The 24,636-nt window shown below is 40.6% G+C and overlaps 1 protein-coding gene across 2 annotated transcripts in view; it reads left to right on the top strand.

Annotated features, from left to right (window-relative positions):
* Positions 1-6,902: 6,902 nt before the first annotated feature.
* The window catches only part of LOC100495742 (tolloid like 1), an 83,189-nt gene continuing 65,455 nt past the window's right edge, over positions 6,903-24,636 (top strand). Inside the window, exons 1-2 of one of the 2 annotated variants that reach the window (XM_031895464.1) lie at positions 6,903-7,193; positions 8,178-8,713. In XM_031895464.1, the coding sequence (XP_031751324.1) occupies positions 8,560-8,713 (154 nt within the window). In that variant the 5' untranslated portion in view covers positions 6,903-7,193; positions 8,178-8,559. Of the gene's footprint in view, positions 7,198-8,177; positions 8,714-24,636 lie in introns of both variants that reach the window. The other variant, XM_031895465.1, reaches the window with a different exon arrangement.

Here is a 24,636-nt window from a genome sequence, read left to right as displayed (position 1 = left end):
CCGACCGATATCTGGCCTGAAATTGGGCAGATCTCGATCGGCCAGGTTAGAAAATCTGGTCGGATCGGGGACCGCATCGGCTCGTTGATGCGGTCCCCAATCTGACTGCCCCATTGCCGCCCACATAATCTGATCGTTTGGCCCCAGGGCCAAACGATCGGATTATTTTTTTTTTACCTAAATGCTCCCCGATATCGCCCACCCGTAGGTGGGGATATCGGGGGAAGATCCGCTCGCTTGGCGACATCGCCAAGCGAGCGGATCTGCTCGTGTATGGCCACCTTTAGTCTATGATAGCATAGCTATTCACGTTTTTTAAAGGAGACATATTGGATAAATGGGAAAACCCCTAACCCTGTAGGCAGTTATGAATAATATCCGGTGCTGGTTTCCCTTTGGGCTAAACATTAACCCTATCTGTAACAATGGCCCCTTTATTGGAGCTCCCTATAGATCCTCTCACTTCTCCGTCCAGTGTGAAATGAAGAGTGGGCGTGTCCTAACGGTCCCTGCCTGAAGCACCGTAAGAAGGGGAGAGCCAATCACAGCCCTGCACTCACACAAGCACAGACAGGCTCCAGTTCCCTATCAGGTCAGCCTAGCTGCTAATTGGTTCCTATCCTACAGTGCAGGGTACGGAGGGCTGCCGGCTCCCCAGCTCATCTAGAGAATTCAGCCAGCAGGAAGTGGAACATATGGGCGGGGCTAGTGGGGTTTTTGTGGAATTTCTCAATAAATCAGTCAGAAACACAACTTTTCAAGCACAATCCTTCTATATCTAGAGGAGTATAATTCTCTGGTACATTCTTAATTTTTATAGGATATGTCTCCTTTAAGTACAACTATGCTGGGAATTGTGAAGGTAAAATGGAACAAATATATTAGCTACAGTAGCTAATTGTTTGAATTGTGGCTCAGCTCTTGCAACATATATAAAAACAAGTCACACAGCATGGAATAAAATGGGCATGTTTGCACTAGCATGTTTGCCTAAAGGCCTGATTATCATGGATCTGGAATTGCACCCTGCAGCCACAAGGATCTGTTGGTGCTAGGCTGAGATCAGAGGGAAACTGTAAAGCAGAGATAGGAAACCTTTAGCACTACAACTGATGGAGAAATACCTCTGCTGGCAGCTTTGGTTCTGAAACAGTTAAAGAGCCAAAAGGCATCTATCTTTGCATTATGATATGCCATAGCCATACGGATATATTATGGAGGAAACATAAAGATATAGTACAACAGATGATGGATGCTTGGGTGTTTGCCAAAACATACTGCTAGCTAGCACAGCCCACGGTCAAATACGTTATTTTAGTCTGCTTTGAATATCTCCAAATCCAGTGCAAACATTTCAACCTAAGCACGTGTGATAAACTGCCAGATTTCTGCTACACCTCTTTAATAAGTCAAAAGCTGCACATTTCATATGAAATAAAATGCCATATGAAAAATGCTGTACAAATGGGACAAATCACATTCTTTTAAGGGAGGCTGTTTCCTTTTAAAAGCCAGGTTGCTCAGTTTCTTTGTATCATGTTCTTCAGCCCCTCAGCATTTACTCAAGATGTTGTGTGTTTGCTTGCTTTATCCACAGAAATGTTATACAGATCACTTACACTGTTGGGGTCATTTCCCAAGTGCAGGGAAAGGTGCAAGCTGCAAAAAAAAAAAAAAAAAACTCCTCTGAATTTCAAAATGGAGCACAGAGACCTGCATTGCCCTCATGAATACAGTAGTGCCTTCATTAAGCAGCATTATACTAATGAGAGGCCAGCGTAGAAAGGCACTAAGGTGTCCCACTTCCTGCCCCCTTTCTTTCTTACTTGGCAAGATAGGGACCCCCTAGCAGGCACAGACTGCAAATGAGCCTTGTACATACAGTGGCTTGCAAAAGTATTCGGCCCCCTTGAACTTTTCAACATTTTGTCACATTACAGCCACAAACATGAATCAATTTTATTGGAATTCCACGTGAAAGACCAATACAAAGTGGTGTACACATGAGAAGTGGAACAAAAATCATACATGATTCCAAACATTTTTTACAAATAAATAACTGCAAAGTGGGGTGTGCGTAATTATTCAGCCCCCTTTGGTCTGAGTGCAGTCAGTTGCCCATAGACATTGCCTGATGAGTGCTTATGAGTGCTAGTGAGTTCCAGTGTTCTGTAATACAGATATGAGGGTTCCCTGGATATGCTAGGGCATTAAGGGGCCCCTTTCTGCTTACTTAAAAAACATTGGCATTTGAAAATCCAGTACTAAGTGTTGGGTCTCATCAGTGGAAAGGCAGCTCTGTCCTTACCGCCTGCCACAGGTAAGGCCATACAGTCCTAGGCTGTACCAAGCCAACAGGAACCAAATGGAGAACGCCAGCAGACCCTTGCCAAATTCCACAAAGCCACCTCAACAAAGGGACATCACCTGGAAACATTGCACTTGTCTTGTGCGCTGGTTTTCTGATTGTTTGGCTAACAGATCATAGAAAGACGGAAATGGTACATGGGTTTCCTTGTGGGCTATCACCTTACAGAATTTATTGAGAGGCAGAAAACCTGTGTGCCTTCTCCATTTATCTATGAAACTACAATGAGGTCTTGGCTTTTGTATTGAACTTCCCCACCATTTGAAGAGACCATGGGTTAACATTTAAGGTGGGAACTCTCTATCTTTTGCAAGCCCATATGATGAAAGTCGCATTTTACCAACTAGATATCATAGGCAACATGTAAGTCTTGTAGAGAAGATCCCCCCAACTGCATTTAGAAGTAATAGGAGAGGTTCAAGAGGTTCGAGTGACCAGTTATTTCTCTTCCAGTGTATTCTTTCTATGCAACCATTGCTTTCCCTGAGCAGAATGTGTGGTTTTTACTCCGCTACTTGGGCTACAGAAAGAATTCAGTTGAAATACATATTATGTCCCCATTGGATTGAATGGATCTCATTAGGTTTCATAACAGGTGATATTTTTTTGTATGGAAAAAATGCCGACAACATAAATTGAGAAACACTGATAAATACCCAAAAGCCGATCTTTTTTCTCTTTGAAACTGGGCATCTTGACCCAATCAGTCCCTTGTGCGCTTTTCAGCCTTCTGCATATAGATATATTCATATTTCAAGTTGCTGTTTTTTTTTTTAACTGTATACCTTTCTCTAAGTGCTTGGATTTTCTGTAGAGACACTGTACAGTTTATTTTGGTTACAAGAACCAGTCACCAGGAAGCAGTAGAATTCTGAGGCAAGAATTTATTATTTTTGCTACATTTTTTTCATTACATCCCTCTCATATTAATTTGGCTGCTGCGGCAGCAAGCCCATAGTAACCAAAATACAATTTAAATTTTAATCAGCATCAGTTGGAAACTATAAAGTTATTTTTAAAAATTACAAAAATAAAAGTCCTTGTTCCACTGGTGGCCCAAGGGCTGGATTGGCCCCTCCAAGGATTTATTTTTTTTGCCTCCAGTCTGCCCAAGGGCTTCATAGGATGCATGTGTTTTCATTAAATCATAATTCTAACATAAATTTGCCCTCATGTAATGTATGGAACATCTGTCCCATTACACCCAAAAGGTTGGACATTAATGGTCAAAATCAGAATAAAAGTTACATTTAAGGCAAACTCACCAGCTGTAATGCAAATCTACTTTCATTTCACATGTACAGATTAAACATTTGCTTTAGACATATACACAAGAATGTAAAGTCTGTGCTTATTGCTATGAAGCCAGTTCCTGGGAAGAATGCCTATGGGAATGTTACAGAGAGCTGACACATGAAACCATGAATATCATCTAAAGGGTGTGCTTTCAGAAGCAGATCCCTGTGCCCATTTCAGTCAGTCCTTGCAGTCCCACACAGCTGAAAATGCTGGCACAATATAAATAAGCTCTAAAGGGAATGTTTGCCTGTGCTTATAGGATTTCAGCTTCATCTTGAGCCCTTCCGCTTTCCTCTCCCAACACTGCCGCGCTGGCGCTGCGCTCTCTCTGCTGTGTCAGAACTATTTCTCTGTATGTAGGTGCCAGAAATGTCTTCTCACTGCATCATATACTGTAGTATCATTTATTTGTATTATTATATATTACTTGTATATTAACAGCATTGTACACAGTGTCGGACTGACCCACCAGGTTACCAGGAAAACTCCCGGTGGGCCCAGGTGTAAGTGGGCCCTCCTGCTCCTGACCATTTGGCCTGTTTAATGGTCATTCCTTAATTCTGTATGGGAACAAAGAGAAGAAATAGATGGAATTATAGATGCTAGCATGTAAATAAAAGAGACTATGAGAATAAAGAGGTTGGATGAGGAAAGGAGGAAAAATAGTTTGGAAAGCGGGCCTAGGGTTTAAGGTTTTCTGGGGGGCCCCTGGGGTCCCCAGGCCAACACTGACTGTACAGTTTGAGAAGGTTATGAATGTTGGTTAGGGAAGCTTAGCCATTTAAGGTGACCATACATACACCAATATTTAGTATGATATTTGGTATGTATATGGTGGTAGACAAGGTGACAAATATTGACAAAGGCCTGGGATTCAACTCTGAACATTAGTGGAGTGTCCGAACGATTTTATGATTTTCCTGGTCACAGAAAAGATCATAATTGATATGTGTATGGTCACCATTAGGGTGAGATTTGTACAGAAATGTCTGTTTACTCTCTTACATACTCCTGGAAGCTCAGGCAATTAATATTTTGGGTGAACCCTTATAAGCTGGATGGCTCATACAGCAGTATTAACATATATCTATAACCTTTTATAAATATAAGGGGCCCTGATAAAATCCTGAGCCTCCAGGGGGGCTTGAACCAATAAAATCAGAAAATCACCACTCTAGTGATTAATTAAGATCCTTATTTCTCATAAGCTTTAGCATGTGTACCCAAGAACAATGCAAGTACCAGGCCTGCATACAGTCCATATAATTACAGTGATAAGATTGAGGGGTCTGAAAGGATTACAGCCTATGCATTACCAGTCCTATCTGAAACCATGGGAGGGGGTGGGGATTTACTTAATTGTTTACAAAGTTGATTAATAACCTTTCCCTTGAATAAACAAATGTGGATGATGGGCAAAAATAAATATATCATTAAGGCTACTGCCAGACAGGGCAGCAAATCATCTGATCCACTGGCCTCTGCTCCTTCCTGTGTCTGCACTGCAAAACGCCATCGGCCTGAGTGGATTTCAACATGAAATTGCAAACTCACGCGTTTCTGCGACAAAATCCGCTCCATGTGACTACACCCAAGCCAACACAGTGCCTCCCGGTGCAGACACAGGAGGGAGCAAAGGCCAACGGATTGGCTGAGAATCAGCCCCATCTGGCATTAGCCTTAGTTTAAGAAAAGTAAGTCTGTAATTAAGTAAGTAGCCTTAGTTTAAGAAGTAAATCTGGCACTGTAAGGAAGCATGAGTGAAAGATTTTAAAGGGATGTTATTGTGCATATTAACCCCTTGGGTCCCAGGTAATGATGGGTGTAAGGAATAGAAATGTGGGGTTTTATTTATCACAGAAGCAATGCAAGTCAGTCTGATTAGATGCTCCTTATCCTATTCTACCCATGCACTACGAACTGGCTGACTGGTGCATCTGCAGATGACATTTTTAAACCTGCCCAATTCACAAACCAACTGAAATCCATAGTTCAGAGATAATGGCTACAATTGGAGGTCCACTGCAAATGCAAAACTTTGTTTTATACAGAATTATTGGTACATGTATGGCCAGTTCAAGAATTACGGCACATGGAACATTTCGACCACTGCTGCCCTCTGTTGAACAGTGTGGTCAGAATGTGGCATTTTGTCCACCACTGTCATTAACTGAAAAGTACCCTATGGGCAGCTCTCTGCTTGGGAGGGGTTGGCAGCACTGATGTAAGTGATTGTGAGGTTGTAGATTTTACATTTTCAGATCTGAGGTCCCTAAGATTTTTATTTCTAATGAGCAGGACCTTCATTAGCTCTTGTATTGATTGGTTGTATACACACCCTAACACTGTACAGCGCTCCGGAATATGTTGCTGCTTTGTAAATATGTAATAACAATGTAATAGATGTGTGTGTGTGTACCTTTCCAGGTTTCTAATAACTTGCAGTTCTCTTGCTATTTATTCTAAAATGCTACCCTTATCTCCATATATACCTTAATAAAGTTGGTTATTGACAGAGCCTGTGCTGATCAATGTTTATTGTTAAGACCCTGCTGTAATTATTGAACACTTCAAGATTATTTCACCTTTACTTTTATCTCCAGAAAGGTCAGTTTTAACCATCAGCATTATCTACTACAAATATTTACATTAAAGGCAAGTTACATTGTCATGGTGCCTTCTATTCTCTGCCTATTCAGGCATTGTACAGAGAATGGACATAAAGAAATAGGATTTAAGGAAACAGGTCCTGGAATCATGAGGATGAGCAGCAGAGGTATGGGAATAAAACACAAGCCATAGCCTGGGATCCTACTACAAATCTGCCTTCTCATGATGTTCCTGGCCTTCCTGCCATGCATTAATGAGTACAAATCCCAACAAATAAATGCATGCCGTCAGGACAAAACCCTTTTGTATCTGTGACTATGGAAATATCAGCTGATATAATACAAGAGGAGCAGCTTTGCATGACTATGAATCAAAGCAGACATGTAGGTGCTATATCACCCATTAAATTAACCATGCCCTCAGGTAAGGGCTATCGTGCTGAAGGAAGATGAGTGAGAAGAACTACAGAGTCAGAAACACCAGTGGCTCAGAAAACATTGGTGTCAAATGTGACACCCTAACGGGATTAGAGGGAGAAGTCTGCGAGTGACCTCCCCTCCCATCAGACTGGGGAGGGGGGGGGGGAGAGGAGAGGGGAGGGGCTTGAGACTGAGGGCTCTAAATCTCACCTTACTTTGCTGCCACTTTCAAATGGAATTACTGCTGTTGGATTAAGGGGGGAACTGCGCTATATGGCTCTCTGGCGCTAAACAAGTTCACTTATATCGTTCAGTGGCGATTTGTCTGAGCGACAGATTGGATCGCAGGCACGTCTTGCAGCGCTGGGGAGATTGTTACATGAGATCCTGGGTTTCTGTAGATGGAAGGGCAGATCGTGAGTGATCCAGTCTGAGAGATACGTGTGGGGAGAGGCTGCTGGAGAGTGCTGGGTGGCACCGGCATAAGCACCAAGCGTGTAGGTATATCTAGATACAGAAATGTTATTATTCTTATTTATTATTGCTATTTATCCATAGTTTTGGTTACTTACTCATCCTCCAAAGTGAGGAGGCTGCGAGGTGCATAGGGGGTCGCTTCGTGTGCTTCCGGGGTGCTGCTGCACATTAGCTGAGGGGTTACTGGGACCCCAGTGTAGGTGCCTACCTTTATGTGCCCACCCCAGTGAAGGTGCCTACCTTTATGTGCCCACCCCAGTGTAGGTGCCTACCTTTATGTGCCCACTCCAGTGAAGGTGCCTACCTTTATGTGCCCACCCCAGTGTAGGTGCCTACCTTTATGTGCCCACCCCAGTGTAGGTGCCTACCTTTATGTGCCCACCCCAGTGTAGGTGCCTACCTTTATGTGCCCACCCCAGTGTAGGTGCCTACCTTTATGTGCCCACCCCAGTGTAGGTGCCTACCTTTATGTGCCCACCCCAGTGTAGGTGCCTACCTTTATGTGCCCACCCCAGTGTAGGTGCCTACCTTTATGTGCCCACCCCAGTGAAGGTGCCTACCTTTATGTGCCCACCCCAGTGTAGGTGCCTACCTTTATGTGCCCACCCCAGTGAAGGTGCCTACCTTTATGTGCCCACCCCAGTGTAGGTGCCTACCTTTATGTGCCCACCCCAGTGAAGGTGCCTACCTTTATGTGCCCACCCCAGTGTAGGTGCCTACCTTTATGTGCCCACCCCAGTGTAAGTGCCTACCTTTATGTGCCCACCCCAGTGTAGGTGCCTACCTTTATGTGCCCACCCCAGTGAAGGTGCCTACCTTTATGTGCCCACCCCAGTGAAGGTGCCTACCTTTATGTGCCCACCCCAGTGTAGGTGCCTACCTTTATGTGCCCACCCCAGTGTAAGTGCCTACCTTTATGTGCCCTTACTCACTGGCGGGATGTTATTGTGCTGTCAGGGGGGTATGTGCTTCTGCTCATTGCTATGCTTTTCTTTCTATCCTAGAGTTGCAGATGTGCCCCGGTGCAGACCCCTCGGCCCCCCGACTCTGTGGGGTGACAAAGTACAAGTGGATGAAGCAGAAGTCGCAGCGTCCAGTCTCCAGGCGGCTCGCATAGAGCGACCCCCTTCCGCCTTGTATCTGATGAGTCTTATCAGCACTGACAATTGTCAATCAAAGCATTAAACTCCAGTTGACAGGACGCGGTGGCTAAAGACCACAGGGAAACTTTTCTCCGGACACACACTGAGCCCCTTCCATGTGGCCCCTGTGCACACTCACCATCCCGATCAGATGAGACAGGGAAGCCAGACGGGTACCACTGGGTGACTGTGACATCTCCACCAGTGTCGCCGACCCGCACCTTCTAGCATCCTGCCCAGTGCAATGAACATGCCTTCTTGGCTCATTTTCCTCGTTACTGGCTGGACTTTCTGTGACAAGTTATTTGTGTGCAGTGGCCTTGACTATGATTATCCTATTTATGACAACGAAGAGGAAAAAAATGAGGCCATCGATTACAAAGATCCTTGCAAAGCCGGTAAGTCATTTTGTCAGTAAGCCCTGAGTGCTCCTTCTATCTGTGCCAGCAGGGATAACCCAGCATTTTCATAGGGGAATTCTGCAGTCACTTAACTCACATTCTTACACTGTGACCTCCATATTCAGGGGTTTCATTCTATGCCATCCTTAATATGTAGCCTTAAAATCCAGAGGTAAACCCAGTATTTTCATAGGGACAGATATCACATCCATCCTATGCTATCCAATATAACTATTTAACCTTTACATTCAGGGGCAGACACAGGGTTCTCACACTGGGTATTCTTCATCCATTAATGCATGTACTCCTAACAAGGCAAGCTCAATATTAGGAATCTACCTTGTAATATTCAGGTTGATATTTTAAGTATATGCATCTCTGATGTTTAACCTGCAGCCCCACATCTATTGATAAACTGCAACTCCCACTTCCCATGAAAAGCCAAAAGGATGCTTAACATAGGACTCCCCTGCTGCAACTAAAGTATAGCTCTCAGCATCCAAACACATACTGGCTGTTGGAGGTTCCCAATAATCACTATGGAAGCATTTGGACATTCCTGCTCTGTAAACATTAATACCTGCAATGGTTCAGTGGAAGGAATACTGGGTATAGCAGATCAAACATCTACATATGACCATCTATTAGCTAAAACTGCTATTGCAGGGGATGTGCTCAGGTTTTATTTTATTTTAGCAGCAGTATGGTTATGTGTGTAACATCCCATGCCTATATTTTGATTCCCTAGACTAGTTAAAAATAAACTTAGTATTCGTAAGTTACCCCCTGATATTCAGAGGAGGGGATCCATATTAGGAGGAGGTCCCTTTGGGGAGGATGGAAGTAGGTAAAAGTACAAATAGCCCACACACACGATTTTGTGCTTGAATATTGTTTTGTTTAGAGTCTTTCAAGACCAAAACAGTATTTATTTACAGTAAGGTGCCTATAGGCATTGTGTTCCCAGAGAGAAAAATCAGTTTGGTTGATGGTGTCAGTGATGATGGGTCCCTTTCCTTATAAGATGCCTGTATGTCCGAGTGGCAAGCTCTGCTTCCTGAAGTGTTTGCCCATTGTTTAGGAACAACATAACATACACAGACTCGGTTCACGTGTAAGGACAGAGAGGGTGGAGGAAGTGGAGGGCTGGGTGTAACTTTAAACAGAAGGAGAAGGAGATGCTGTCGCCTTCCTCTCCCCACACTATATTGCTGATCCGTTTGAAGGGTCTGGTGCTGTGCAGTCTCCTCTGTTTCTTTGGTCAGATGTAGTGCGGCCTCACCTCCCGGGGCCCAGCCGGCTCCTCTGTACACGTGCAGCCAGCGAGCCTCACACTACCTTACTGTTGTTAGAGGGAGGCGGATTGCATCTGGTTAAACAGAGGCCGACAATCTGTAGCTGAATTAAAGCCCTTGTCCAAGAGGGCTCAGAGAGGTTGCCTGCTTAGTACAGGCAGTTAGTTTAAGTGTATATATATTACTCCTACTGTATATCGGCTAATTTCCAAGTATTTGTTTATTGCAGTAGAGCAATGCTATATGCTCTTTAAAAAACAGCTGCATTAACCTGCTGTTGTGAAGCTACAGCTGCCAATATGTGAAATTTGATGGGGGGTGCCGTGATTTGTAGTTTATTAAGGGCTGTATATTTCTGTACATGATAGCCTTGCGTATGCTGCTGGCTTTGTTTCTCTGCTTGCTAAGTTACAAGAAACACACAAGAGAAATTAAGTTGGTATTGCCCAACTTCCATAAATCTACCTCTTTTCTATCTCCTGCTGTGACTAAAAGGTCAAACGGAACTGCCTAGGGTCTATGAGTAAATTCGCTTCTGATTCAGAAATCCCATATAAACGATTGCAGGATGTTCTGTTGGGATTCGTTTGGTACATGGACACAAGGGTTCCTGTGCTGTGGATCTAGTTACAGGATGCTGGTATATACGAGAGCTATAGATTGTACTAGCTTTTAATTGACCAAGATGACAAAAATAAAACTGATGGTTATGTTGCAGGGGCTGTAATTCTGTAGATTTTACTTAAGTGTTAATGAAAAATGTCATTGCTGCAATTTACATAACATATGGCTGGTATGGCCAGACACCTGTGGAACATATACTGCATTTTTTACACCAGAACTTCACAGTTTAGATTGAATCACCATTTTCCAAACTATCATGTCTGTGGCCCCGAGACAAATGAGTAGATAATAGAAAATGTAGCACCTGAAGTGCTTCAAGCCACTGTCTGATTTTAAAGCAAGTGCATTAAATATGTAAAATAACTAACATGGATATTGTAGCAGAGGTTGTTGTTCCCTGCAGTATTAGAGCTGGAAGGCACCAGCTAAAGTGAATGGACTGTTATATTATGCTGCTATATGCATACTAGAATGCTGTTCCGGATATATTGCCTGTAAGTGTCACTGTATTTAGTCATGAAAGTGATTTTGGAACAATCATTAAACCTAGGATAAATGGGATATCACATGGTTAAAACTAGTCATGTGAGGGGAGATTTCCATGCAGTTGGATTACTTGTTTCAAGAACCAAATAACCAGATTGTGGGCAATAGGGCCATATAGATGGCAAGTCCAACCAGTCTGTGCCAAATTGTCAGGTCACACACCAAGCATAGAGAAGTGTGGCCCCTGTAATTTCCTAATTTACTGATGAGTTTAAGCACACAGCAGTCGCGGTAATTGGCTGCTGGAATGTTCAGTTTTGAACAGTCAGTGGTAATCACGTTGTGCTGGGTTCACACACAGATTATAACCTATTATCAGCCAATTTGGTAAAAAAAAAACCCAACAAGCATAATACATTTATGCGCCTAACTTTATTAACACTAGCCTGGATGTTTATTATCAGACTACAAGCATCGCTGTGATGAGATTGCATTTGCAGGTCATGAGACAGCCTGGTGATGAGAACACACATCTGCTTTATAAGCCCCTTTATAGATAGGCAGATTAATTAGCACTATTTCCTCACCTCTTGCTATGTGCTTATTAAAGAATGAAAAGTAGATCAACTCACCCACTGATAAGGGAACATTATGTTTGGGGCTCTGATCCTGCCTGACACTTCTGCTGTCTGTCCATATTCATTGCTGTGTGAAGTAACTGGAATAGTTTCTTTGGGTCATATGCGTTTGCCATAGTCAACTTCTAGAGAGAACACACCAATATTCCAACATTTCATTAGATAGTTACTATATGGCGTGTTGTTCTTAAAGCTTTAGTTATCATAATGCATTTCAAACAGGCTATAAAAGTTTATAGGATTATACAAAATAATAGATGACATTACAGAGATTTTATTTTAATTTGATTTCCTATTAGGAATTTTTGAGCACAATGTATTTTATTCAGGACCAAAATGGCTCTAGCATGTTCATCATAGCATTTGTTGATGGGTGCCTGCACTGTGGGCTCATGGAACAAGAAGGGCTGGTACTGGTTTCCAAATGACAGACCGAAAAATAGAACGCACAGGTGTTTCCCCTTCAAAAGTAAATGAAATCTATGAAGAGAGAAATTCTTTTGATTACTGTTGATTGAGAAGCTCTGTGTATGCCTGTAGGAAAATGACCGATGAGGTTCTGATGTGGTGAATAGGAGTTTGCTGCCAGAATGGATGGGAAGGGAGTGGGTGTGTTGGAGGATTATTGTTCACAGTAACCTGTGCTGATAATATGGATTTGTAGCCTAAGAAGATTTCCATGTGTTAAGTGAGCATGTTATTGTGCAGAGTGCATAACGTGTTCTTTCCTGGTCAAGGTGGATAAAAAAAATCATGGGCACATGGAGCCTACAGCTTTGGGGATATACAAGCCTCAGCGGTGAAACATCAGGGGGGCATCAGTGCCATGAGACCCGAGGGCACCCCAGTGTGTATCAAACATTATACCCCTACCGATTATACTATCACAACATTAAAGTGAATGCAATGTAATAAGTATAATGTATAAGGGATAAGCACTATGCCACATGCACCAGTTGAGGTATATCATTTGCAAGAGGGTGTGCCAATGGTGGGGACTTTGGGGATGTACTTGGGGGGAGGGGAAATTGGAACCACAGATGTTTAGGTCTTAAGCTGGCCATACACGCACCGATACTATCGTACGAAACCTCGTTTCGTACGATATTCGGTGCGTGTATGGCATGTCGGCGAGCAGGAAGCTGCTGATATTGGACGACTCGCCGATCGGCCAGGTTAGAAAATTTTGATCGGGCGCCATAGAAGGCGCCTGACCAAAATCTGCCGTCAGGGCTGAATCGGCAGAAGGAGGTAGAAATCCTATTGTTTCTACCTCCTTATCTGCTGTTTCAGCCCTGACTGTGTGTGGCGGATCTGACGATGTTTCATGCGACCGATGGTCGCACGAAACATCGTTAGATCGCCACGTGTATGGCCAGCTTAAGATGCCAAACGCAGCTTCTTAGGTCTTGTGATCTCTGCACCAAGGGTAGAGTATAGCTGTTACTGTACTTATGTCCATACATTCTGAATATTGGAGGAAATATATTACAGATTTTTCTGTTTTCATTGATCTTAGTGATCAGAAATATTCTTGAACTTGATCCTTCCTTCAAGAACAGATGTCCTGACATTATATTTAATCTTCTATAGTAAAAATTAATGTGTTTTGATATTTCTAGATAGATTTGCTTGCAAATTCTGCCTTGCCCCCATAATGTTATTACCCCATCCAAAGGTTCCCATCATTCTTTTTATACAACACACTAACATGGACCTGGATCCTTGGCCAAGGGGGTGAGCTGTAAGTGTTTCTGACCCATGGGTGTGCCTATGATACCAGGAATTTGCTGTGCGCTTTGACCCTATCTGTGGCTTTATTAATTGCTTTGGTGACAGAAGGGCTGGGACTGCTACAATTGTCATAAAGAAGCTAAGACCAAATAAAGCATAAACATACGTTCTTATGCCTGGCAAAAACATCCCACTTTAACTTTAATACGGTATATGCTCATTTGTTCATACATGAGTTTGGCATATGAGTTAAAGCTCATGTCTTCTTCATAACTTTTGGCGTAATCAATAAATGCCACTTACAGAGAAACAGATTTAGATAGTTTGCAATTGCTTTATATGATTATGTTACTTTTTCAAGGGAGAACAGTGTGATACAAATGTACTCTGAGTTCATGGACATGACCTGCTTTGACATCCTGCGCTCCAAAATAAAATTATTTTCTGCAGTTACAGGAAAATTCAACAATTTGGTCAGTAAATTAAAATCTTGCAGAAAATAAAAAACAACAACAAAACACCGATATATGCCCTTGAGCATAGTATTATACCATGAATATATAGAAGAGAAAAGCAGGAGGGCAATTAGTAGCATGGTGGGTTAATTTTGCATGGGTGAGTTTGGAAAGAAGGTTTAAGGGTAGCCCACCATTCAGTATATTATTTTCATTATTAACACAAATTTATAAAGCTCTAACATATACTGCAGCACTGTATAATAAATGGTTGCATGCAAGATAATACAAGACATAAAGAGGGCTCTTCTCTTCCCAAAACAGCTTGCAATCTTAAAGATAATGTTGTGCATTTATTTTATTCTTGTATGAAACAATTTTCACTTGGTTTGCTCAGAAATGAGAATCTAATTAAGAGAAGAGATTTCGAGCACCATTTGTAGCTTTTATGAATTGCTAATTTCTGGGTCTTTGGGATTTTTTTGGTACAAATGCTAATATCTTTAGTTGGCCATACACAGGTAGATTTCAGCTGTTGATTCGGATCCTTCAGACTGATTAGGCAGCATATCTGCTTATGTATGGGCACCCCAGATGGGCCTATCCAACCAACATCTGGCCTAAAATTGACCAGATCTTGATCAGGCAAGTTTTGTTTTCCCATCAGATCAGAGACTGCATGGGCTCGTTGATGTGGTCCTTGGTCTAATGGTGCCAAATGGTCACTGATGACCAAATGGTTAAAATAGCCCAGTATCATCCACCTTAGGTTGAGATTGCAATGTGTATGGCTGCCTTTAGTAAAGTGGCTGTCCTGTACGCTGTAGTTTCCTGATCAGTATGCTTTCCCTTGTGCCTACATACTCATGAACACCTCATGATTACTGATAACTGGGCTAGAAATATTTTTTGCAGGAAACTCTCTAGCCTCCATAACTCTCAGGGTCTTGTGTATGTCCCACTAAAACCAGTTTTTTTATTGTCTTGCCGTGCTCCAGTGGGTGAAAGGTGGAGTGTAGACAAAGGAGTGAAATATATTTACATTGCATTTGCATGTACAAGATCTGAATGTATTTTTTTTTTTTTGCTTTATTAATACACATAATGCTTACGTAATATTATTAATATATTAATGAACTCAACATAACATGGAATCTTGTTTATGTTCAAATGTCCTGAAACTCTACCGGAATCTTTGCCCAGTGCCCCAGTGTCAGCAAGCATTTTATTTAAGTTGCTGAATTACATTAGAAATCATCTGGGGAACATTGAGTACAGAGAGCCTTGCTGGCAGCAGTATGCTTTGTATCTGCATTCTCTGGAAACAAGTTAAAATAATGCGAATGTATTATGGTGATTAACCAAATGTTACACAGATGCTAAACTGTCACATTCATGTAAAGAGGGGAAGTGAGTATTTGGATAGTGCAGGCATTTATGGACAGTTTCATCATTTTAAAGCTAATCCTCAGGCAGTAAATACTCGTGAGCAAGTAGCGTGCCTACATTTCTTACCATAAGAAATAGAAATAAACAGGATCAATACTAAATACATATTCACTGGCAGAGATGGAGTTGTGAATGTAATACGAGTACATTACATGAAAACAAAAATAGTTATTCTTGAGGCTAATGCCACATGGGGTGACCTTTCTGTGTTGATTTAATAATGAGGAGCACTGGATAAATATAAACAAAAATACTTTACAAGGAGCGAAAGCAGAAGTGAATTCAGCAGAAAGAAAATTGGTCCTTATTGACTGTGTTGTTCTTTCCTTATTTATTTGTATCAGACCATGGGCAGCACCCACATTCCTAGGGTTAGCCCCCCACCACAGTTGGCATAGACTCTGACAACTAGACTCTATACAGGGCACTTCTTCCCCCATTTCATTTCTCATCTGCATTGCTGACTCAAGGAAAGGTAGAGGGCATGATGGCTCTTATTTTCTAAGCCCAAATAAAATCACTAATTATTTTTATGTCAGGCTTTAAAGTTATTTTGTATATGGTGAAATGGCTTTCCTTGTATAGCTATTGGAGTGCCATTGGTGGCTTTTGGTGCAGGAAAAACCTATACAAGCTATTTGGCTTTTGCATCAATGTTTCAGTAGACCTAGAAAGCATTTCTTCAGAAAAACATTGTTCAGCATCTTGAACCATGTAAGGCTGGGCACTTAGTAGTGGGCAACAGAGAGGAGATTTAAATGGGAGGCATGTAAAGCCAATTACAGGAAAATAGATCTTATCTTCTTGGAATGGGTCCTTTCAGGTTGAGTAAAGTAACTAAGAGGGTTATTCTATTTGCAGTAAAAAGGTGACGGGGGAATGTAGTAAGCGATGCTATGAGCAAAGGAAGTGCAGTTTAATTGAAATAGACTGCAGTTTTAGTTGAATGCCCTTACTTTGTTCATAGGCCACTTGATACAATAATACCTATCAGACTGTTACATTTGATATGACTTTTTTTTCTGATTTCCATAAAAATGATTAGTTTTTTGTATGAAAATTCTAAGGCACAATGATTTAAGTTGCAGTACACTTCCATAATGAGCTTTTCTTACTAATTCAGTGCACATTTCTTTACTCTAGAATTCAAAACATTCTTAAAGGAATACTGTCATGGGAAAACATGTTTCTTTCAAAACTCAATTAATAGAGCTTCTCCAGCAGTATCCTGCATTGAAATTCCATTTTCAAAAACTGGAAAAAAAAAAGATTTTTTTCAATATTTAATTTTCATATTTCACATGGGGCTAGCCATAGTCTTCATTTCCCAGGGTGCCACAGCCATGTGACCTGTGCTCTGATAAACTTCAGTCACACTTTACTGCTGAGCTGCAAGTTGGAGTGATATCTCCCCCCTCCCAGCAGCCAATCAGCAGAACAATGGGAAGGGAGCAGATAGCAGCTCCTAGTAGATATTTGAATAGCACTCAATAGTAAGAAATCCAAGTCGGGCTTGGGACTCCTCCAGTTACATAGGAGTAGAAGAAACAATAGGTTACCTGAAAGGAGTTCTAATGTGTAGCACTGGCAACATCTGAAAGCTCAGTCTACACACCAACATTTGTTGGTTCAAGAATAAAATGTTAAATAGTTGAATGAATTGTTTGCTGAGTAAACAGTGTAATTTTGAAATAAAAAGTACACCATAAAAATTATGACAGAATCCCTGTAAAGTCTTTACATACAAGTAGAAACCTGTTAGTGTGGTCACATTGCTATGCTGCACTTATTATGTGTTACTCATGCTCTAGTATTGTGTGACCTCTAATTCACTCCTCAGATCCTGCCATTCCCTAAATCCTACTATTTACACCTTTGCAATATCACAGCTGCACCTTTCATAGTTGGCAGACACAGACATTCTAACAGTCTTTCCCAGTTAGGATTATTGTAAAGCTGCCCATAGCGGGGTCAGTTATTGAGTGATAGTATGCGATTGTCTCATAAACACAAGTGCAGTTCAGCCGGTCATCTTACACAGGCTTAGTTGTCTACTGGCTTGGTTTTATTCATATTTTATTAATATTAAAAGCAATATTATGATAATTGTCGCTTGGAAATGGGGGCTAATGCTTGTATAGGCAATTGCAACTGTGGGCAATTTGTATTAAAGCAACTTAATGCTGCCACCTTGCTACTGAAAATTGTGGGCACCAAAGCACTGAAATCGGCTTATTTAGCATTACCATTAAGGGTTTGTTTTTTTTTATGCTGCTAATTAAAAAATTAGGTAATTTTTTTACATTTTCAACTTTTTAATTTCTAAAAAATAATGCAAAAAAATGCAATGTTTAATGTAAACAAAGGGTCCTGTAGAATAAAATGACACAATGCAGTTCAACCTGCCGATTTTTATCAGGTGGCAATTCCTTGGGAACACTCTGCTCCCTGCGAGCAAGCATCTGCCATAGATGAGAATGTCAGCCAGGCAAGGTCATTCTGAACAATGCAGCTATCTGCACATCTCCGAGAACCTCAGTGGTCTAAATGCCTGATTATCTACTGATATCATTGACCAAGTGCGTGTGTTAAAGGAACAGTAACACCAAAAAATGAAAGTGTATAAAAATAATTCATTTATTATGTACTATTGCCCTGCACTGGTAAAAGTTGTGTGTTTGCTTCATAAACACTACTACAGTTTATATAAATACCCTGGCTGTGTAGCCATGGGGGCAGCCATTTAAATTGAAAAAAGGAGAAAAGGCACAGGTTACTAAGCAGATAACAGATAAGAAGCATAGATTCCCATTGTATTCTACACAGTTATCTGTTATCTTCTTATGTAACCTGTGCCTTTTCTCCTTTTTTCAATTTAAATGGCTGCCCCCATGGCTACAGAACAGCTATTTCTATTAACTACAGTAGTCTTTGTGAAGCAAACACACAACTTTTACCAGTGCAGGGCAGCAGTACAATATATTTTAATTATTTTAAAACATTTTTATTTTTTAGTGTTACTGTTCCTTTAAGGGAACTTAGTAAAAGTTAAATTTAAGCACTCAGTGAGTAATATACTGTATTATACAAATGAAGAATTGTAATATACAGGTTTAAAGTAAAAGTAATGCCTGTTTCCCTTTAAGAGAAGTATATAGTGTATTGAGCAGTATGTTTCAGCTCAGATGTATAAAGTTTGCGTGGGTGCAGTACTGCTTTTGAATATTAATAAATTCCTGCTTTCCTTTGTAAGTGCCACAACAGCAAGAAACCATAAAAAATAGGCACAACAGCAACATCTTTTAAATAATAAGGAAAGTAAAGAGAACAGGGATTCCTATTTTAGTTTCAAAATCTAGGTAGCAAGGTAGCATGAATCTGGAATACCTTTAAACACAATATGAACGGAAAATGTATTCTTTGGAAGAAGGATTTATAGCTGATTTTATTATGGGAAGTGGTTATAATTTCAGCTGTGTTTTATCACTTTAATTCTAAAGCTGCCAAACTCTTACCAATAATATTGTCTGAAACAATGTTTCATATGCTTATTGGCACATGTACATACATGTATATTTCCCCATCAAGCCCAACTGATATACTATGGATATTGGTTGGTTAAGGAAATGGGCCAGTCAGAAAATGTGCTGAGACACCATGTTAGCTAGTTTGTGGCAGATGAGAAGTGAAATATGGATTGTGCTTGTTCTGATTCATTATGTTCCATATTGTGTGTGGCGCCTTGTACACTCTCTGTCCATTCAATAAGTGTGCCAATCAGGCAGAGACAGTATGTGGTTGCCATGTGTATGGCTGCCATTGTGGCAGTAGCACGTGAGTCAATTTTGGGTGGCACCCTTTATCTTTAGTAGCTTTATAGGGTGGCAGCAGCAAATCATCTGAAATTGTCCTCCATTGTCTGCACTGGTAATCACCTTAAGGGCAGTGACACATGGATATACTTGTAGCCAGGTACTTGTCGCAGCTACAAAATTGTCTCTACGTGTATTTTAGCAGAGACAATTCCCAATATTGTCTATGGCAGGGTATTTTCTGGCATTTTGTAGCTTTGAGAAGTAGCTGGCTACATGTAGCACCATGCATCATAGCCCTAACTGTTAACAGAGTGCCCCCCATATCACCATATCCAACTGATTTCACATTCATCTGAATAAAAAGCAGTGTTGGAGGTAACTAGTGCTTTAAGCTCTGAAATTTCCTAAAATTACTGTGGCAGTCAAAATGCCTGGCGTTCCATAAAGAAGTGAGAAAGCTGAGTACTATCCTTCACCTGCAGTATTAACAAAGGGAATTGTATAGCATGAAGTGTGCTAGCGTTTATTCTATATAAACTATGCAAATAATAAGTTACACATGCTCATTATAGATTCCCAGCAGTTTGTTTAATCAGAATTCTGTCAAACTAGAAGCAAACGTATACTGGTACCAGAAAGGACATTTCACCCGTGACTGCAGAGCTTATGTTTTCCATGAAAGATTTGCAATGTGTTTTAACAGCTTTGTCAGTTAAGCGGAGAGCCCCTCCTGGGTTAAGAAAACACAAATATTACAAATCCTCTAAAAACAAACCCCTTGCTAGGAATGTAATTGGCTTCCTAAACAAGTGCAACTTTGTTAAAGCAAATAATTAGCTTCTTTTGTTTCTTTGCTAATTAATTACAAATTGCATTTTAGAGGTATTTATCAGTTTATTACTTAGGTGTTTTCTTTACTCTTATCTAACCCTGCACTTATCAAAGGGCCTATGAAGATAACCTGATGGGTAGGCCGTGCAATCCTTACTAAACGTGAAGCAACAATGGAATGGCCTGAGAAGAGCATTGGCCCAGCCAAAGGCTGCCTGCTGTGCTCAGCTTAGTACCAACTTTGGGATGATGAACCTACAGAAATATCAAGCACTGCAACATAGCAGTCATTAATAGAAGAAGCATTTCTTTTAAACAGAATTGATACAATTGCATTCAATATAAATACAATTTAATCCGTTCTCAATCAGCAACATGTAACAAGCTTTCCCGGATTCCAGCCATGACATGCTGCCCCGGGTGCCTGCCTACCTGACAGATCAATTAGCTACAATGGTGTAACATTTGGGTGCGTTGTGAAGCGCTCTGTCCAAATTAGCTTTGAGTCAGTAATGACCTTTTCATTTTCAAAATATACTTTTTTTCTAGCCCAGGACGACAGAAATTCATGTGGTTTGCATGTAGCAGACGTCAAAAAGGAAATTTGAAAAGTACAAATACTGACAAGTTCCTATAGCAACATGACACAGGCCCAGTAGCAAAGTAGCAGAGCATAGACATTACCTATTAAAACACTATTCAGGGCTGTTGTGGGAAATATATTTACTTGATAATATTACCAGTGTATATTGGTTTGCAAACTTCACAAATATATGCTACACATCACTATAAATTGGCAACTGGTATTCTGGGCATGCAACTTTACCAAGTCTGAAAGCCTCTTGTGCTCAGCTAAAAACCGTCATCAATAAATCCTAATGAATTTCTAACTTTTGTCTGGAATGGCAAGGCAAGGCTGAGTCTCTCAAGCTCAGTAAGAATTTCCACTCCTTGAGGTATGGGATCTGTTATCGGAAAACCCATTATGGGAAAACCATTATGGCAATTATGGGATAAAATAATTCAAAATAATTTCCCTTTTCTATGTAATAATAAAACAGTAGCTTGTACTTGATCCCAACTCAGGCATAATTAATCCCTATTGGAGGCAAAATAATTCTATTGAGGTTATTTAATGTTTAAATGATTTTTTAGTATACATAAGGTATGGACATAAGGAGCTTCAGACCTACTGTTAATTTGAATTCAATAAACAGTATTACAAAAAATAAAAAAATAACGAAAAAAAAAAAAGCATTGAGATTTTTTTCATAATTTCCCATTGGTTGTTTTAAATTAAATCTAAGAAACTGCAAGTAGGGCTGATCCAAATGTCTGGTGTGCAAACGATTTCATTGTATGTAAATTCTGAAGATAAACTTTTATACCCCACAACTGATTTGCATTATAGGAGGTGCCGTGCAATCCTTATTGTACTGGATTTACATTTACGATCTGGCCTTGCATAGGGCACAAAGATAAGGTATACGGAATAAGATAAGGGTATGTTAATAACTGTCAGCCAAGGTATAATAGATGACTTTAGATTTTGCTCACGAGTGTCATCATTCCTTTCCTATAATATATTTTACAGCATATGTGTTGTTTTAAAGGACAGCTTAGTCTGTTAATGCTTTGCTATTCTTTTAGCTTTATTTTATGCAGATGCTGCAATTACTATGTTTATAGTGCAAGAAAACTTGGACCCAGATGTATAATTATGCAATTTAAAGGGAAAGAACTACTTATTTATAAATTGGCTTTTCTTTGATCTATAAATATTCATGAACGCAAACTGCTTATCTGCTTACGTAAAATGAAAAAATGAAATAGAGATGGAACAGGTATGCTTTGTGCCTTATTTCCCACTGAAATGAAGGGTGTGTGCCAGATTCACAAATTGCTTTATTGTATATCTATATAATTCAGCATTGTAGAACTCTTAGTGACCAAGTAATTGTAATAAATGTACTGTTGGACAGTTGTTACACAGAGCCCCATGCTTTACTTAAAAAAACAGCCCCCATGTTGCATCCTTAGGCTACTGACACATGGGGCGTTTTCTCGGCGTGCGTATAAGCAAAGGCCAAGAAACTGCCCCTCCACTCCGATCTGCTTTATGGTGTGTCTCTCCCAGAGACACTAGGTTGGCCTGGTTTCAGACACACACAACGGAGTGCAAACACAAACGTTTTGTGAATCCCTCTGTATGTCTGCACCCAGGCCGACACAATGTCTCTGCAGACACACTTTAGAGCAGATCGCAGCAGAGGGTTGGTTTCTGGGCCTATGCTTATATGCAGGCTAAGAAAAACCCTGTGTGGCAGTAGCCTAAGATGCTGGTATGTCCACTACTAGATAAATGCTTGCATCATTTTGGAGCATCTCTTTTGTTATGCAGACCAAGAAAACTTATCCAAAACATGTATTGTCTAAATTACACACAGACACACAAACACACTTTTTATCTTTATATAAAGGAGCTGAATAGTTTAAGTAATCCTATTTAACCTTAATAAGGGCAAGCTGTGCTTCAGCATTACTGTCTAGCTTGGCAAACTGATTGCCGTGTCAAATCCCTGTAGGTTTTGTATATTTCAAGGCTTCTAGCGTGCCTTCCTGTGCGTTCTGTAAGTACAACCTTAGCAGATTTTCCTTTCTAAAATCCGGACAATATCCAACATATAGACTGAAATTTTAATTGTAACAATGCTAATAAAATATAACCTTTGCATGTTGCATTAAATGTTACCCTCACACATTGCTGCAGAGTGAATGTTGCAGTTCATGTAGACACAAACATTAGTCGTTTTATTTGATTTTGAGTAGCATTATCTGATGAAGAAGGGAAGTTAAGTACAGGAAATATACAAATCTGAAGTTTACATGCCCTTGGTATACTGTTATTCTTAGCATATCCTGAAGCCCTGATAATTCTTTAACCCATTGTGCATTATGTTTGGATTATTATGAACTTGCAGGGTTTTGTTTGCTTGATTAGCACTATGCTAAATATGATTGGTTACATGTAAGTATAAATTAATTAGGGAAATCAGTTTCCCTAACTGCTAGAGGCTATATAGCTATGCTGACTGTTATGCAGAAGTATATTTCCCAGAATGTTATAGTGGCCCCTGGGGTTTACATTAGGGCCATAATAAGCTGTTCCTGAAATCTCTGATTGAATTGGGATCTGAACTAAAAGAATGTACAAGGTGAAGGTGCCGTACTATGAATGTATCAAAGAGGTAAACAGCAAAAATATTTTATCTACTAGAGCAGGGATCCCCAACCTTTTATACTCGTGAGCCACATTTAAGTGGAAAAAATATTGGGGAGCAACACAAGTATGGAAATGGTTTCTAGAGGTGCCAGTAAAAGCTGTTGTTGGCTACTTAATAACCCCTATGTTGACTGGCAGCTACAGGAGGCTCTGTTTGGCATTATACTTGGTTTTTATGCAACTAAAACTTGCCTCCTTGCCAGAAATTCAAAACTAACTACCTACTTTGAGGCCACAGGGAGCAACATCCAAGGGGTTGGGGAGCAACATGTTGCTCACGAACCACTGGTTGGGGATCACTGTTCTAGAGAGTCCTGTAATTGAATTAATTTACCAATGGCTTGGGACTTGCAGCCTTCATTCTATTGTGAGTGGCACTATCATTAATTGGCAGACATGGTCTCTATCCTTTAAAACAAAAGGTTGCCAAACTGCGGGGCCATACCCCTAGGGGGTCCAACAGAGTAGATGGGGGTGGGGCTGCATAAATGGCAATTAGGGTTAAATTTGGTGCGAATGGTTACTTGTTGCTCAGAATACGGCTGGGCTATAGCAGGGTAACTATTACAACAGAAACAATTAACGAGCTAAGTAATGGGGCAAGGCACCTATAAAAGAGTACCACTTCTTTAACTGTGGCAATAACTGTGAATTCAACTTCCCATGCTGTGACAGTCCTTGATTTGGCTTTTGTCCCCCTGTAAATCTTTGTCTATGAAAATTCCCCTGGTTTTTAAGACAAATCAATTACAGAAATAAGTAATCAATCTTACAACTAGAAATGATATCTAAGTACATGCACTGAACCTATAGCTCTGTAGAAGTGGTATAGTTGCACTGTTCTAAACATGACCATTAATTGTGTCACAAAGGGGCTGAATGATGGGGGGAAGCAGTCACTAATTCTGCTGGAGAGCCCAGAAGTTAAGAGGGCCCAGTGGTGCTCTGATTTATTATCTTCTTGTGCAAAGGGGCCAACTATGGTATATGATGACAAGAATCACTGTTTAACAGATAAGTCAGTATTCCAGAGCTGTGTCCACCTTCCTGCAGGGACATACCATTTACCTTTTAAATAAACAATGGTTGTGAATAGCAATGTAAATTTTGATTGCTACAGTTCTTCCTAAAAGGGATCTAAAATACTCCTACAAAACTATCCTTGGGCACATTGCACTGCTGATGGCCAGAAAACAGACATTTGCCACTTAGGTTGGTAGAAGGCAGCCAAAGTAGTGACAGACGTTTTTCTGCTGATGCATTTATGCAGATTTCTGGTGTACCATGAGCCTTAAGGCAATGTCACACAT

Source organism: Xenopus tropicalis, chromosome 1 (genome assembly GCF_000004195.4).
Source record: "Xenopus tropicalis strain Nigerian chromosome 1, UCB_Xtro_10.0, whole genome shotgun sequence".
Taxonomy (NCBI): domain Eukaryota; kingdom Metazoa; phylum Chordata; class Amphibia; order Anura; family Pipidae; genus Xenopus; species Xenopus tropicalis.
This window is presented reverse-complemented; position numbering and strand designations above follow the sequence as displayed.